At 43.5% G+C, this 18,518-nt stretch overlaps 1 protein-coding gene across 1 annotated transcript in view; it reads left to right on the plus strand.

Moving 5' to 3' along the window:
* Positions 1–17,943, plus strand: part of cry2 (cryptochrome circadian regulator 2) — a 71,131-nt gene extending 53,188 nt beyond the window's left edge. Inside the window, exons 11-13 of the mRNA XM_084335456.1 lie at positions 3,437–3,517; positions 14,940–15,056; positions 17,841–17,943. Of these exons, the coding sequence (XP_084191582.1) occupies positions 3,437–3,517; positions 14,940–14,971 (113 nt within the window). The 3' untranslated portion in view covers positions 14,972–15,056; positions 17,841–17,943. The remainder of the gene's footprint in view (positions 1–3,436; positions 3,518–14,939; positions 15,057–17,840) is intronic.
* Positions 17,944–18,518: the final 575 nt, after the last annotated feature.

An 18,518-nucleotide genomic window follows, 5' to 3' on the forward strand; every position in this document is an offset into this window, starting at 1 on the left:
GATATGCAAATAGCAGGGGGTCCAGGTTGATGGGGAGGGAGGAACAGATGTAGCCCTTCACTAGCTTCTCAAAGCACTTCATGGCTATGGAGGTGAGAGCTACAGGGCGGTAGTCATTGAGGCAAGCAGGCTTGGATTTTTTGGGTACAGGGATAATGGTGGACTTCTTCAGACAGGTGGGGATGACAGCCTGTTCTAAGGACAGGTTAAATATGTCAGTGAATACCGGGGCCAGTTGGTCGGCACAGACTTTTAGGACGCGGCCGGGGATACCAGCCAGTCCTGCTGCCTTCCTGATATTCACTTTCTTAAAGGTCCTCCTCACCTCATGTTCTGTTATCCTGAACACTGAGTCTCCATCAGCAGTGCCCCCCCCCCCCTCCATTGCAGTGGTTTGTAGGCTGGTGTTGTTATTCCCAGCCTCAAACCTCGCATAGTAGGTATTGAGATCATTTGCCAATTGGATGTTCAGCTTGAGGGAGGTGCCTTTGTAATCTGTCATTGTTCTGAGGCCCTGCCACATACCTCTAGAGTCAGCCTGTTCATATTGAAGTTCAATTTGATCCCTGTAGCGCCTTTTTGCCTCTATTACTGCCCTCCTTATGTTGTATCTCACCACCTTGTGGTTATTCATGTTGCCTGTCACAATCCGTCGTTGTATGCTGAGGTGCGCGCTTTCAGAGCCTCACGGACGGATTTGTCCACCCAGGGCTTTTGGTTTGGGTAAACTCTAATTGTGGTAGAGGGGATTGTTTCTTCTACCAAAGTACAAACACTGTTTCCGTGTAGTCATCATTAATATTGTCAGTGTTGTCGTGGAACACACTCCATTCTGTACATTCAAGTGCAGACTGGAGCGTCTCCACCGACTCCACAGTCCAGCGCTTAACCTCTCGCGATACTACAGGGGCACGCTTGATACTTTGTTTATACTGCTGTAAAAGGAAGATGGCGTCATGGTCTGATTTGCCGAAAGGACTAGCAGCTTGAGACTTGTACCCGCTCTTAAATTGCGAGTAGCAATGGTCTAAAATATTCCCGCCTCTGGTGGAACAAGTCACATGCTGATAGAAATATGGCAACACTTTTCTCAGATTAGCGCTATTAAAATCCCCCGCAACCACAATAGCAGCGTCAACATTGGCTGTTTGGAGTTTGTTTACCTCATCGTGAAGAACTGAAATCCATACTGCTATCTACTAGTACACTACACAGAGGACTCAGTGAGTTCATATCCATACTGCTATCTACTAGTACACTACACAGAGGACTCAGTGAGTTCATATCCATACTGCTATCTACTAGTACACTACACAGAGGACTCAGCTAGTTTATATCCATACTGCTATCTACTAGTACACTACAGAGGACTCGGTCATTAATTGCTTGTCATGATTCCGGTTGAGATGTTGGCTGATTACTAGCCCCTTCCGTGACTGTGAGTGAATACACAGTCCCTTGTCCAACCATGACTCTGCCAAATGAGCCAGTATGACGGCCGGCCAAGCCGGAAGCAGCGCTGACAGCTGGATTCGATACCAGTGTCTCTTGTGTTGGTGACGAGCGCATTGTCTGCTGCACCACCCAGCCGCCCTTAGAGTAATTTATTTTAATGCTTTAAATCATTTAAATTAATCTCCAAAGTTAAAGCATTAACTTTGACAGCCCTAATTTTTATATATTTAATTGTGTTTGTGTATACTACTAGTTATAATGCTTTATTATTTATGTTGGCTGAATTTCCTGAAAAGACACTAAATTGTCCTGTGTAACCTGAGGTAACTTAAGTTAGACTAACTAACATCTCAAATAGCTAGCTAGCTAACATTACAACGAAACGAACAACCGCACTCTCCCGGGGAAAATGGGGGGTTTGGCAAGTATGTCGGGGACGTGAATGAGCTATGATGATATCGATAACCAGGGTGAACACTACTGTATGCATACACAACTGCAATTAACGTTTAACGTTATATTATATTATAATTAGCGAGGCCGAATTTTGTCCTTTTTTTAATGGTTCGGGATTCGGCCGAATCCTTAACAAATATTGGACCGAATGTAACGTTATTTAATTAACAGTGTAAAAAAATTAACCATTTAGCTATGATTAATAATTGCGTCACTCATAGCTTTCAGCATCTTATCACCTTTTATTTATTCTTTATACTCCCCCTTCATTTTAAAAGCTTAGAATAACAGCTATTTATAAAAAAAAAAAAAATCAAGTGAATTGAGAAACATGTTTAAAGTGTTTAATAGTAATCATTGGAATTGGAATTTAATTTAATTTAATACTAAAACTTAAAATGTCTCTTTTTTTTCAATAGCAGAACTATGAACCATGGCCAAAGTCGCATTTACTAGTCCTGAAGTCAAGACCATTGTTGATGAGCGGGTGAATAATCGTTTAAAATGGAGCTTGCTGCAAGAAACGGTTGAGGTAGAAGGAAACACACTAACACTGGATTGTTTTTGTAAAACTGACCAACCAGGGAAGGTTACTTGCAACCTGCAAGCAGTGTAGCAGTCTGCCGCTCAACACTACTCTAGGGAGAGCAAGCATTGTCCAGTTAATGTGAAGCTCTGTAGAAACATCAAACTCTCAAGCATGAGGTACAGAAGCCAACCTAGACATAACCAAGAAGCTGAGATGGAGAAATGTCACCACCTTCATTCTCAAAATCCACCTCAGAGCAAAAGAGTCCATTAGTCCAACTGCAGCCCTTCGCAGTAGGCAAGACTTCCAGAGGAGGCGGTGTTGCACAATCTGGTTGCAAAGAAGAAAAGATAAGGTCCTAACGTTGCAGTGTTTGAGCCAGGATGACTTGGGAGGGGTCAAGATGACCCCCTTTAAATATTTTTAGGGGGACACTGACATATTTGATTCATTTTCTTTGTCCCTCTCCCACCTTCCTCTTCCCTGTGAACAGTTCAATCTATACAAATAAAATGTGTTCATTCATTCAAATGGAGTGTTTATTTCAATAACATACCTGTACCTCCCCTCCCCCGGGCTGCTTTGACACCTGACTTTCCCAGAGGGCATCAATAAAGGAATATCTTATTTTATCTCTACTGTAATGGGAAGCCAGGCAGCAAAGAAAACACTTTTCTGTACCCATAAGATGTCCTCAAAAGCATATCGAACCTGTAAATATTGTAATCGTACCGTGTATACATGATGTGTTTTTATATACTGTATGATCTCTGGATACGAATGAAGTATTTTTTAACCCTTTCACTACCACACCACAGAAGGTTAACCTTTCACTACCACACTACAGGCGGTTAACCGGCTGTAGTGTGGTAGTGAACGGGTTAACCCTTTTGTTGTGTGGCAGTGAAAGGGTTAACCTTCTGTATTGTCACAGCGAAAGGGTTAACCTTTTGGTAGTGTGGTAGTGAAAGGGTTCAAACGTGTGTGTATCATCAGGTCTCCTGGCGTCGGTCCCAACCATCCAGGAGGAGGCGGAGCCACTGATGACCGACGAATCACAAACGAGCAGCGGCTGTGGTATGTAGCGCCAACACATTCACTCTTGTATCCAAGCCTCTGAGTCACATTGAGCCGTCCACACCTCCCTGTTCATGGTGCTGAGATTACAACAGATTTAGAAAACAAATCACCAAAGAAAGAAAATGTACAATCAATCAAGCATAGTAGGATTTAACATCGAATCCCTATGGCGTATGGCAACACATATCACTAGCCACCTGGTTAATCTACTAAAGCACCACAGACACAACATCAACACAGCTATCACTAGCCACCTGGTTAACACTTTCCCCGCCAAGGACGCCTAAACTTGTCATTCCCCGCCATGCTAATTCTGCCAATGACGCCGTAACACGTCATTGAGATCAATATTTCAAAAATCTGTGATCGCAATCATATTTCTCCTGCAGAGACTTGAGATCTACTGTTGATCCGCTCTCAACTCTCCAACGGTTCAAGACCGCCATCTGGTGGCGGATCGGCGGATCGCCCAAACCGGAAACCGGAAACGGAAGCTGGTGCTCATTCCAATTCTCCACTTGCACAATCTGAAAGTAGCCACTTCCGGCTGACTTCCGGTTGCCAATGGCACTTCCTGTCCCATCCAAATACATTGGTTTTAGCTACTTTTCTCCCCTTATTTAAACAACTTTGTCGTCACAGAGAGGCAATGAAACGTTTGTATTATAGTATAGAATGTATTTAATAAGCAAACGTTTGTCAGCAGGGTTTTTGGGCTGTATTTCATGTAAAAACGTTTACTGTTAGCTAATGCTGGCTGAGCAAGGAAACTAACAGAAGCTAGTGGTTAAACAGGCCGGATTAGCTTTGAGCTAACTATCTTTCCCGACCCATGTATTCATTCCATTCTAAACATAACGTTAGTTTACAAAACATGACCTGTCTATATAACGTTGAGGAACAAATTATAAGTGTGTGGGTGTGTGTTTTGGTGAACATTGGACTGCAAACAGAAAATGCATCACAGTTACAGACAGTAGCTACTGTTAGCTGCACTCAGGCTGGCTGCACTCAGGCGGCGCGATCAGCCTGTTGGACAGGGAATGAAGATCTCCAGCGAACACTTCATTGCCTCGGATTATGTTGTTGGGGGTGGAAGGTTTGTCCAGAAGACGACTAATCAGCTGAAGCCTGATGCGGTTCCCTCGGTCTTCGACAGACAGACCGGCGCATGCTCCCGGGAGCGATGGCTAGCTAGTTAGCACCAGTCGGGGACCGGCGTCAGCTCCCGGGAGCGATGGCTAGCTAGTTAGCACCAGTCGGGGACCGGCGTCAGCTCCCGGGAGCGATGGCTAGCTAGTTAGCACCAGCCGGGGACCTGGAGCGATGGCTAGCTAGTTAGCACCAGTCGGGGACCGGCGTTAGCTGCCGGGAGCGATGGCTAGCTAGTTAGCACCAGTCGGGGACCGGCGTCAGCTCCCGGGAGCGATGGCTAGCTAGTTAGCACCAGTCGGGGACCTGGAGCGATGGCTAGCTAGTTAGCACCAGCCGGGGACCTGGAGCGATGGCTAGCTAGTTAGCACCAGTCGGGGACCGGCGTTAGCTGCCGGGAGCGATGGCTAGCTAGTTAGCACCAGCCGGGGACCGGCGTCAGCTCCCGGGAGCGATGGCTAGCTAGTTAGCACCAGTCGGGGACCTGGAGCGATGGCTAGCTAGTTAGCACCAGTCGGGGACCGGCGTTAGCTGCCGGGAGCGATGGCTAGCTAGTTAGCACCAGTCGGGGACCTGGAGCGATGGCTAGCTAGTTAGCACCAGTCGGGGACCGGCGTTAGCTGCCGGGAGCGATGGCTAGCTAGTTAGCACCAGCCGGGGACCAACCGACTGGTGCTAACTAGCTAGCCATCGCTCCCGGGAGCTGACGCCGGTCCCCGGCTGGTGCTAACTAGCTAGCCATCGCTCCCGGGAGCTGACGCCGGTCCCCGGCTGGTGCTAACTAGCTAGCCATCGCTCCCAGCAGCTAACGCCGGTCCCCGACTGGTGCTAACTAGCTAGCCATCGCTCCAGGTCCCCGGCTGGTGCTAACTAGCTAGCCATCGCTCCCGGCAGCTAACGCCGGTCCTCGGCTGGTGCTAACTAGCTAGCCATCGCTCCCGGGAGCCTGCGCCGGTCTGTCTGTCGAAGACCGAGGGAACCGCATCAGGCTTCAGCTGATTAGTGGTCTTCTGGACAAACCTTCCACCCCCAACAACATAATCCGAGGCAATGAAGTGTTCGCTGGAGATCTTCATTCCCTGTCCAACAGGCTGATCGCGCCGTCTGAGTGCAGCCAGCCTGAGTGCAGCTAACAGTTGCTACTGTCTGTAACTGTGATGCATTTTCTGTTTGCAGTCCAATGTTCACCAAAACACACACCCACACACTTATAATTTGTTCCTCAACGTTATATAGACAGGTCATGTTTTGTAAACTAACGTTATATTTAGAATGGAATGAATACATGGGTCGGGAAAGATAGTTAGCTCAAAGCTAATCCGGCCTGTTTAACCACTAGCTTCTGTTAGCTAATGCACACACACCATAGGTGATAGTATCAAACGGAGGGACTCTGCCCTAGCCAAGTTTAACCGTTCTCAAGATAAGGCTGACTTTGATCACTTCAAAAAACTCAGGAACCAGACTCAGGAAATGATCAGGATAGCTAAGAGGGAATACTTTGCAGAAACCATCAAGGAGAACAGCAATGACCCAACTAAACTGTGGAAAACCCTCAAGCAGCTAGGCTGTGGGGGCGATGCCAACCAAAGGACTACTGAGTCCAACATAGGCCTGTCCACAGACAAGGGAATGGAGTTTGATAAAAAGAATGTAGCCACAATCTTTAATAACTTCTTTACATCGGTAGCAGGTAAGCTTGTCTCTAACCTACCTCCCAAGACAGAGCAGTTTGGTGATGACTTTGTTTCCAACTACTATAGCCAACGAGGGGTTAAGGCAAACTCGTTCTCCTTAAGCAAGGTGTCAGTAGTCAAAGTGGCTGCGATGCTGGGTGAGCTCAAAATCAAGAAGGCCACAGGTGTAGATGGCATCAGTGCCAGGTTTCTGAGGGATGCAGCCGGAGTTATAGCTCCACCAGTAACCCATATTATTAACCTCTCCCTGGACCTAGGCAAGGTACCCACCGACTTCAAGAATGCCAAAGTCATCCCTATATATAAAAAAGGGAGCAAATCTGACCCCAGCAATTATAGACCAGTCTCAATTTTAAGTGTCCTAGAGAAGATAGTCCATGAACAAGTCCAGGAATATGCAAGCAGCCATGACCTCCTGTACGACCTCCAATCCGGCTTTAGGAAGTCTTACTCTACTGAAACATGTCTTCTTTATCTTACAGACAGTATCAGGAGGGAGATAGATTCAGGTAAGCTGTGTGGGCTAGTTCTTCTAGACCTACAGAAGGCTTTCGACACAGTGAACCATGACATACTGCTCTCCAAGCTTAAGGCCTTGGGTATGTCTGAGACAGTGGTCAGATGGTTCTCTTCCTACCTTGCTGATAGGGTGCAGCGGGTTGAGGTCAGTGGCACTATGTCAGAGGCCAAGCCCATTGTATGTGGGGTCCCACAAGGAAGCGTGCTAGGACCTCTCCTTTTTTTACTGTACATAAATGACATGTCAGCAGCATGCTCATGTAACTTGTTTTTATTTGCAGACGACTCAGCCCTACTAGTCTCACACAAGGATCAGAACACACTAGAACAGATGCTAGGTGAAGAACTTGCAGGGGTCAGCAGGTGGCTTTCGGACAACAGGCTTTCTCTTCACCTAGGTAAAACAGAGGCAGTACTATTAGCCTCCAAGCCCAAGCTCAGGAAAGCACGGGAGTTTAATATCCAGCTAGGAGCTGTAACCCTAAAACAGCAAAAAAAAGCGAAGTATCTAGGCTGTATGATAGACGGGAGCCTAGATGGGGAGGCTATGGCCTCCCAAGTACTGGGCAAAGTCAACGCCCGCACCAGGTACCTAGCTAGGAAAGCCAACCTCCTTGGCAGCGATAGCCTCAGGCTATTAGCAAATAGCCTAGTACTCTGCCACTTTGACTATGGTAGCGTATCGTGGTTCGAGGGCCTGTCAGTGAACATAAAAAAGAAGCTTCAGGTTTCCCAAAATAAGCTAGTAAGGGTGGTAATGGGTCTTGGCCCTCGCACCCACATAGGGAGGAGTCACTTCCAGGAGCTAAACTGGCTTCCTATAGAGGCCAGAGTTACCCAGCTCAGACTGAACATAGTGCACAATATTATAAACCAAAGGTCCCCTAGATACCTCCAAAACTACTTCACCCCGGTCAACGAATCCCACAACCACAGAACTAGAGCAAGCATAGCAAACCTGAAGCCTGCTTCTTTCCGATCGAAACTGGGCCAATGCTCCCTTACTTTCTCTGGAGCCCAGGATTGGAACAAGCTGCCTATCCCCATCAAGCAGAGCTTGAGCCTCCACAGCTTCAAGAGAAGCGTCAGGAAGTGGCTCATGGACAGAATAGAAGAATAGCCCCCTATAGTTTGAATGGGTTTCCAATCAGTTTTTAGTTATTGTGGGGTATACAATTTTAGCGATAGGTTAGTCTTATAATGTTTTAAATGTATGAGTGTTGTGTTATTGTCGTGTTTTTTGTTGTGGCCTAACAGCCCTGGGACCATGACGGAAATAAGGGTTTTACTCTTTCTCATGTTATCCTTTGGATCCTTGTTGTGTGTTTTTAATCCATCAATAAAATAAAATAAAATCAAAATCAATGCTGGCTGAGCAAGGAAACTAACAGTAAACGTTTTTACATGAAATACAGCCCAAAAACCCTGCTGACAAACGTTTGCTTATTAAATACATTCTATACTATAATAATACAAACGTTTCATTGCCTCTCTGTGACGACAAAGTTGTTTAAATAAGGGGAGAAAAGTAGCTAAAACCAATGTATTTGGATGGGACAGGAAGTGCCATTGGCAACCGGAAGTCAGCCGGAAGTGGCTACTTTCAGATTGTGCAAGTGGAGAATTCGGTCCGATCACTCGCTAATAGTCCCGGGACTCGAGCTAGACACAATGGATAGCAATCCGTTACCAATAACTCGATAAACAACATGATTTGGACGTATATACTATTATACAACCTGGAGATGGATCGCATATTTCAACATCCCATAATAGGAATATTTTTGCTCCACGCTCATCGCCCAACGCTACGAGGAAGCTACGGTGAGTTTCAGCGTTTTTTTTTAACGTGTTCGATACAAACTGCTCTAATGATCATATCACCCACACTAGATGAATCATCTAACGTTGGCCACAGAATTATAAACGACCCCCCCCCCCATCCGGTCAACATCAGATGATAAGTAGTAACTTCTAGAAGCACGTCCATTTGAAATTTTTTATCTCGCGCCGATCGCTATCAAACTGTATACAATCATCAATATAATGCATTTAGGGCTATAAATCACGTTCTGCAGAAAGCTGCAGAAAACGATAAAAACATACTTATACTTTAGACCGTATTTTAGTATGAATATGTGAATGAAAAAGTATAACGTTGCTACACCCTGAACAATAGATACTTGATGTTGAATGGGCCATAGTAATGTCAATTTAGCAATACAATTTAAAAAATTTTATTGTGATATTGTAACTGGGATTAAAATGTCTGATGAGATGCGCTGTTTGAAGGATTTAATGACGTGGACGTGACTTGAGAAAATGAATGAGCAATTGCAAGCCTTTGACGTTTTGATGAATGAACTTGAGAAAATGCATTTATCTGTTCAAGCACTGTTATCTGATGACTGGTGTCACTGGTATAAACCAAAGGTTAATCAATTCAATGCATGTATGGATGATGTCTGAAACAGATTAAAACCTGATTAATAGTGAAACTGTATAGCCTCCAAGTCTCTCTGCCACGTTATTTCAAGGGTCGCGCCTTGAAAACTTTGGGAACCATGTATTTATATAGTACATGATACCTAAGCACATACAGTACAGATATCCTCATAAGTATCTATTCATTCGTATCAATTAGATACTCTTTGGGCTTGTTTGTATCTACTTATTCTGAAAGAGTTGAACTAATTATTTTCGCTAAGATCTCATTAGATTATTCATTCCATTAAGCCTACTGCCAGCAGGTACATTTAAAGAAATATAATCTGATTGATTGGGGTAATGAGGGACTTAAAATGAGCCTATAGATTATGCATTTAACTTGTCGGCGAGGCTATATAAAATCAGGATTTCTGCGATCGACACCTGCTGTCTTTTCAGGTGAGGCGGCCGCGCGTAATTATCCTGAGTATAAAGTCTGGTTTGAATTAACGAGAGTGAATCAGCGTTCGAGGAACAGAGAAAGCCTGGATTCAATCATCGGGTTAACTGAATCTGGATAATGGGACTTTTGATCGACTTAGTTGAACCAGGTACGGGGAATAGGGCCCTGGTTAATCTACTAAAGCAACACAGACACAACATCAATACAGAGCTATCACTAGACACCAGGGCCCTGTTCCTCGTACCTGGCTAACTGAGTTAGCCGGATAATTTTCAGGATAACTTGACTTAAACTAGACCTTTCGGTTCCTCGAAGCGCGATTGTCTAAATCACTATGGCAACTAGGGATGCTCGATATTGGCTTTTTTACCGATACCGATATACCGATATTGTCCAACTCTTAATTTCCTATACCGATATCAACCGATACCGATATATGCAGGGTTTCCCTCGCCAAAAAACGGAATAATTTCAGGTAATTAACATTACATATCTCTTGTTGTGGAATTAACACAACATTATGCATACTTTTGACAATAAATAAAATCAGAATTTGTTCTTACTTGCTTGCCTGGGTAAATAAAGGTTATATAAATTTTTTTAAATTATTTTCTTTGAAAACCGATACCGATATTTTCCGATATCACATTTGAATGCCGATATCGGCAGATAATATCGGTAGGCCGATAATATCGGACATCCCTAATGGCAACAGATCAAAAAGTTTGAACCTGGTCGAGGGCAGCTGATAATAAATGTACTTTGTCCTAAATAATGCATGTCATATATACGGCGCTCGCGAGGTGCGATATACACACTATGTGGTTATTTTAATAACGTCGGAGCATTACAAATGTGAATTCTGCGGGATGTTTTTAATGAATGAAACGGGCGTTTGGCTCCGATTAGTTTCATATTCTCGGCTGTGGATGTATTTGCGCCCGGATTGTGTTTCATTCAAGCATAAATTGAAGCGTCTTCATGCGTGGATTGTGGATGTGAATTACGACAAATCTGAATATGTGGATTGTTGAATTGTATGACTGTCACTCACACGTTATTGTGATATTGTAACTGGGATTAAAATGTTTGAGGAGATGCGCTGTTTGATTTGATGACGTGGACATGACTTGAGAAAATTAATGAGCAATTGCAAGCCTTTGACGTTTTGATGAATGCATTTGAGAAAATGCATTTATCTGTTCAAGCACTGTTAGTGTTATCTGATGATGAACAAGAAGGTGATTAACATGACTGGTGTCACTGGTATAAACCAAAGGTTAATCAATTCAATGCATGTACTGTATGGATGATGTCCGAAACAGATTAAAACCTGATTAATAGTGAAACTGTATAGCCTCCCTCCAAGCCTCTCTGACATGTTATTTCGGGGGTCGCGCCTTGAAAACTTTGGGAACCATGTATTTATATAGTACATGATACCTAAGCACATACAGTACAGATATCCTCATAAGTATCTATTAATTCGTATCAATTAGATACTCTTTGGGCTTGTTTTTGTCTACTTATTCTGAAAGAGTTTAACAAATTATTTTCGCTAGCAAGATCTCATTCGATTATTCATTCCATTAAGCCTACTGCCAGCAGGCACATTTAAAGAAATATAATCTGATTGATTGGGGTAATGAGGGACTTAAAATGTGTCTATAGATATGCATTTAACTTGTCGGCGAGGCTATTGAGCCGTACTGTATTGTACCCATTCTGCAATCTGTTATAAAGTTTTCAATCAATCAATCAATCAATCAATGCCGTTAGAAAATCAGAATTTCTACGATTGACACCTGCTGTCTTTTCAGGTGAGGCGGCCGCACGCAATTATCCAGTGTATCAAGTCTGGTTCGAATTAACGAGAGTGAAACTGCCTTCGAGGAACAGGGAAAGCCTGGATTTATTCATCGGGTTAATTGAATCTGGCTAATGGGACTTTTGATCGACTTAGTTGAACCAGGTACAGGGAATAGGGCCCTGGTTAATCTACTAAAGCACCACACAACATCAACACAGCTATCACTAGCCACCTGGGCCCTGTTCCTCGTACCTGGCTAACTGAGTTAGCCGGATAATTTTCAGGATAACTTGACATAAGCTAGACCTTTCGTTTCCCCGAAGCGCGATTGTCTAAATCACTATGGCAACAGATCAGAACGTTTGAACCTGGTCCAGCACAGGATTTGGTTCAGTTAGCTGGATAACCTGACCACGCCCTCGCAAAAAGAAATGACAGTCTAGATCCCATTATACCATTCTGAATTGTTTTTGTGCTTCGTTTTTCTAGAGGGGGCTTTTCAAATGTAAAATAATAGACCTAAAATGCTGATAATAAATCATATTGCAAATGTGAATCCCGCTGGGATATTTTTAATGAATGAAACCTATCGGGCGTTTGGATCTGATTAGTTTCATATTCTCCGCTGTGGATGTATTTGCTTAAAACCCTTAGGAGTCTAAGCTCAAGAGCTCCTCCTCCTCAGAAATGTCCCCTTTTTTTGTTACATAATATAAAATTACAGATTCATACCTTCAAAATAAGCCATCAATTGTAAAATTTGAGCCGATCAATCAATGTCCTATCAAACATTCTGGTAAAATCCTAACTACATTCCAGCACACGAGTTTGAAAGGATTCAAGTGAATTCAGCTATCTGATGAAAAAACTACACTCCCAGAATTCAATCATTCAATTCAGTCTGTCGTTCCTTTGTTATTCCAATGAATGGACCCAGCAGGAGGCCTAGCCATAGAGTGACACACAAGCTAGATAGCATATTATACCAACACAATACCAACATTTTGACTTTGATACAGATGGGAAAGGTAATGGAATATATTATTAGATGACAGAACATGGAAAATTCTTTATACAATTATTTAATTCATTATAATTTAAACGCTATTGAATAATAGTTAATTAATTCAATTATTCTGTTACAGCTACTGAGCTATATACACAGTAAATATTGCAAGTGTGTGTGTGTGTGTGTGTGTGTGTCTTGCTCTCTCTCCCTCTCCCTACATCTCTCCTGAACCTATTTCATTCAAAAGGAAGATATTGATGGACAGTAGCTATAGTACACAGTAAATCTTGCCAAATGGGAACAAATACACCTGGAAATAGTGTTAATTTGACACTGCAATATTTACTGGTGGTGGGGCTGATCTCTAACAATGACGAGAAAACCTATCGGGAGGAGGTTGATGTACTGGCACGCCTAGCTAAGGAAGTTCAGAGTATCGGGGAAGATACTCCACTCCTTCTATTCCGGGGCTGTAGAGAGCATTCTGACTGGAAACATCACTGCCTGGTATGGAAACAGCACGGCCCAGGACAGGAAGGCACTCCAGAGAGTGGTGCGCTAAGCTGAGTGTACTACGTGTATTGCACTACCACCCCTGCAGGCCTACAGCAACACACACTTTGATTTGATGCCATGTATACACACACTAGATAGACCGAGGTTTAGATATTTAGATATATAGATATATAATAGTATAGTAATAGAAAGAAAGAAAGAAAGAAAGAAAGAAAGAAAGAAAGAAAGAAAGAAAGAAAGAAAGAAAGAAAGAAAGAAAGAGATACAGAGATATAGACAGAGACATTTATAATAATTATATTATTAATTACAGTTTTTCTCAGTCACTTTGGTGCATTTCTCACATCACTATTTACCTTTGCACAACAGTTAGTGCATTTCTCAAAACAATTAGTACAAACTGCAAAACCTAGTTGATAACCTGCAAAAGCATGTCACTTGCTCAAAATGGATAGTTCCTTCTTCAAAAGCAAGTATTCATGTCAATGAAAGTGTCAGTGTCATCAAAATGAAAAGTCCTGACACCATTGTTTATGAACAAGATAGTCAAATGGCTTTGTCATGTTTTCATTATGACAGATCACTCTGTAAGTGTTTTCCAATGCAAACAAGTCAGATATTGGTGACACTACCTGAAAATGCTCAAGACAGCACTATACACTATTTGCACAGCCATTTGACATCTACAGTTACACATTACTGTACACACTGTACACATTGTAATATTCCCTCCTTGTTGGTCTGGGACATCAATGGTTGCTCTCTGTCCAATGTGATTTCTTCCACGCCATCTACCTTTTGCCAGATTGAAACCCGCCTCATCAACGTATAATGTGTGCAGCGGTTCCCTGGTACACGCTTTATCCCAGAAGAGAGAGAGATAAAAACTATAAACTTTTCCTGTGTAACATAATGCATTTTGGACAACATATTGTACAGTATGAACTGGCATGGCACTACACAAAGTAACTAGTTTACAGCACTGAACACACATAAATGTTTCACTTGTGCATCCTATGGATGATGTCCGAAACAGATTAAAACCTGATTAATAGTAAAACTGTATAGCCTCCAAGCCTCTCTGACACGTTATTTCGGGGGTCGCGCCTTGAAAACTTTGGGAACCATGTACCGTATTTATAGTACATGATACCTAAGCACATACAGTACAGATATCCTTATAAGTATCTATTAATTCATATCAATTAGATACTCTTTGGGCTTGTTTTTATCTACTTATTCTGAAAGAGTTTTAACTAATTATTTTCGCTAGCAAGATCTCATTCGATTATTCATTCCATTAAGCCTACTGCCAGCAGGCACATTTAAAGAAATATAATCTGATTGATTGGGGTAATGAGGGACTTAAAATTTGCCTATAGATTATGCATTTAACTTGTCTGCGAGGCTATTGAGCCGTACTGTATTGTACCCATTCTGCAATCTTGTTAATAAAGTTTTCAATCAATCAATGCCGTTAGACAATCAGGATTTCTGTGATCGACACCTGCTGTCTTTTCAGGTGAGGCGGCCGTGCGTAATTATCCTGAGTATCAAGTCTGGTTCGAATTAGCGAGACTGAATCAGTGTTCGAGGAACAGGGAAAGCCTGGTTTCAATCATCGGGTTAATTGAATCTGGCTAATGGGACTTTTGATCGACTTAGTTGAACCAGGTACGTGGAATAGGGCCCTGGTTAATCTACTAAAGCAACACACAATCACCATGTGCTTTTCTGCTGTACTTAAGTAAAGATGCCATAGAAAGACGAGCTATATAACTGCAGTTGAATTGAACATATTTGTGAATGTGCTTGTGTTGTTACAGAACTTTGCCAGCTGCTGGTGCCAGTGTTGTAGGACTGACTTTCAGGACTCGTGACTCGACTTGGACACTGATGACTCGGACTTGGACTCGAGCGTTGACTGCATTCGGACTCTGAAGGTGCAGACGAGGACTCTGACTTGTTAACCTCTTAACAGGCACCCAGAAAAGTGGCAATTTTTTTTTACTTGAACTTGAGGACTGCATATTTTTTTGCAAAGCTTAGCTTTATACTTTATACTTATAGCACATACATGAGCCTGGTCTCTTTTGAAAGATAACATTATGAAGTTACTAATGCAAACAATTGAAATCACTTTTAGTGCTAAATAATGAAATAGAGTAACAGAGGTCTGAACTTGAGTTGAACTTGAACTTGTGTACTAACATTTTTCTTTAGTGGTTGCAAGATTCCATATTCCAATATTCCAGCATAGAGGTATAAGCTGGAAAACACTGCGGTTATTATGTAGTCGTGTGTAGTACAGGTCCAAATTGTATAAACATTTGTTCAGAAATGGGTCTTTGAGAGACGTCAGAATTAAACTGACGACAAAAAAAAAAGCTTTCCAAAATCCATTTCCTCATCCACTGCAGTGTGTTCTGAAGTCTGAATCCCTTCTGGTTTTCGCTCGTCAACTTTCACCTAGTTCCCTTATTTGCACCCCCCCACGTGGGGTATCATTGGAAACGTACACTCATTGGCTGCAACGCTGACCAATAATTTTCGCCATCAGCGGATGATTGGCAGTTCTGGAGCCTCGGGAGTCCGGGGTGTTCATCTGACGCACGGCGCGTAAAAAGACGCTCGCCTGACATATCGAAAAATGCAGCCCATAGCCGCTAGACGCTCTCAAAGTGCCGTGACCTGCGTGCAAGTGCAAAGCCCTAACCTAATAGGCCCTAATCATTTGGCATCAGATATTGATCGCTATATTAATACCGTGCAAGAGAAGACACATGTGTTCCAACTACATGCGGATTCACGTCGATACTGAAAGTACCTGTGCAGTACTTAAGATGCCTAAAGAGACGCTCTAAATCGTGTGCTTTGCTTACACAGATCTGTATTATTATTACATTATTCACAGCTATCAATGTGTTTTGAAGCACATCCAATATTCAGAATGTCAAAGAATTTCAGACTGCTCTAAATAGTGTGTGTATGCGCGTGCATGTGTGCAAGTGCATTTGTTTGGCTATTGTCACAAAGTAAATAAACTCCCTTGAAATGGTGTGTCATTTATGTTTAATGTAGACCTTTTTTATTTGTATGTCAGCTCTTTGACTGCCAGAGTGGACTCAACCTTGATGACATGGACTAGGGTAATGGGGACTCGACTCGGACTCTGGCTCTTCTTTGGTGACTCAGACTTGGACTCGAACACTGGGGACTCGACTCGGACTCGAGAACACTGGCTGGTGCTAACATTAGCAGCTAGCATCCACCAAAAGCTAAAATGCCCATTTCTCTACTAGTAGGCTAAGCTAAAGCTAACGTAGCTAAGGCTGCCCACCCAGCCCATATATCTGCGGAGTATTCGCTGTCCATGGCTCTGAAACGACAGCGTTGAAACAACAGTGTTGAATTCATTTTAGACGTGCGGTAGGTTATTAACATTAGCAACTTACTTTTGCCAAGCTAACATTAGATTATAACTACAGTTATGTGAGCCATCCACTCCATAACCCACCCTTCTCTCAATCCCCCTCCCCACCCGCTACTTTACTTACTCCCCTCTCTGCCCCCCCCCTTTCCCTTGTCATGTGTATTCGTTGTTGTCCTTCATTGTCCTTAGTTGTAATTTGTTTGTCAATGTCTTTTTATTTAATTTTGTACTGTAAATAGTTAAAACGTATAATTAATAATAAAGTTGTCCCCCGAAGAGGGGGGGGGGTGGATGGAGTGCCTTCAAAAAAGGGCCGGGAAAAAAGCAAAAAAAAAAGATTATAACTACAGTTCACTTTTGAGAATGCTTGGCATCTATGACGCTGTGTCCTAGCTAAGCATTACACAGGGTAGCCCTAGCCCTGCCTGTCTTGTTTAAATTAATTGCATTAATTGTATGATGGAATGAATAGAGTAAGATACTAGGAATGTACCAATATATCAGTATGATACCCTACTAGGGATGTACTAATATATCATATGTCTGATATCCTACTAGGAATGTACCAATATATCTGTCTGATACCCTACTAGGGATGTACCAATATATCAGTATGATACCCTACTAGGAATGTACCAATATATCAGTATGATACTCTACTAGGAATGCACCAATATATCAGTATGATACCCTACTAGGAATGTACCAATATATCAGTATGATACCCTACTAGTGATGTAATATATCAGTATGATACCCTACTAGTGATGTAATATATCAGTATGATACCCTACTAGGAATGTACCAATATATCAGTATGATATCATACTAGGAATGTACCAATATATCTGTCTGATACCCTACTAGGAATGTACCAATATATCTGTCTGATACCCTACTAGTGATGTAATATATCTGTCTGATACCCTACTAGTGATGTAATATATCAGTCTGATACCCTACTAGTGATGTAATATATCAGTCTGATACCCTACTAGGAATGTAATATATCAGTCTGATACCCTAAAACCCTAAAATAGGATATAAGTATCTTACAGGAATCTGATACCAAGAAACATGTAACATGCCACTCAAAACAAAGTGACTTGAAGCGTGTTGGATCTCTTGGGTGGAGAAACATTGATTATGTATCTCAAACTTTTTTGTCCAATGACCCCCAGACTGATGGCCTTAAGTCTATACTGTTCAGTTAAAAGCGGTTGATCGGATCGATGCTTGGTATTGACCCAACACAGTGAAAGTCCCTAATTACTAGCTGTTTGTGTTTGTGTAGACTCTCCTCCCAGGCCTGCAGACCTCGCTGACGGTGAAGCAATAGGCTCCTCCACCGGCATCGCCTTGGACCCCGACACAGCCTCTGGTCCGAAGGGATCTGCCTCCCAGGCCTCCAGCTCCAGGGGTCCAGAACCAGCCTCTGGTCCGGAGACATCCGCCTCCCAGGCCTCCAGCTCCAGGGGTCCAGAACCAGCCTCTGGTCCGGAGAGATCCGCCTCCCAGGCCTCCTCGCTCTCACCAGTCCCCTCTGGAGCCATAACCGCTACACGTGAAGACCAAAACCTGCTCCTGAACCGGGCCTCTGGGCCCTCGCCCTCCTCCAGGGCTCCAGAACCAGCCTCTGACCAACCCGGGTATCGGCTCCAAACCCCGGCTTCAGCAGAACCGGTCCCCACCCCGCGTCCTACCCAGACCCCGTCTTCTACCCAGACCCGCCCTTTCTCTGCGACCCCGTCTCCCAGCTCCTCACTGCCGTCAGGCCAGCCTCCCTCCCTGGGCTCGTTCCCCCCAGGCCAGCCTCCCTCCCTGGGCTCATTCCCCCCAGGCCAGGCCCCCTCCCTGGGCTCGTTCCCCCCAGGCCAGCCTCCCTCCCTTGGCTCGTTCCCCCCAGGCCAGCCTTCCTCCCTGGGCTCGTTCCCTGCTCGTTCCCTGGGCTCGTTCCCCCCAGGCCAGCCTC

The sequence above is a fragment of the Notolepis coatsorum genome, assembly GCF_963971535.1.
Source record: "Notolepis coatsorum genome assembly, chromosome: 18".
NCBI lineage: Eukaryota > Metazoa > Chordata > Actinopteri > Aulopiformes > Paralepididae > Notolepis > Notolepis coatsorum.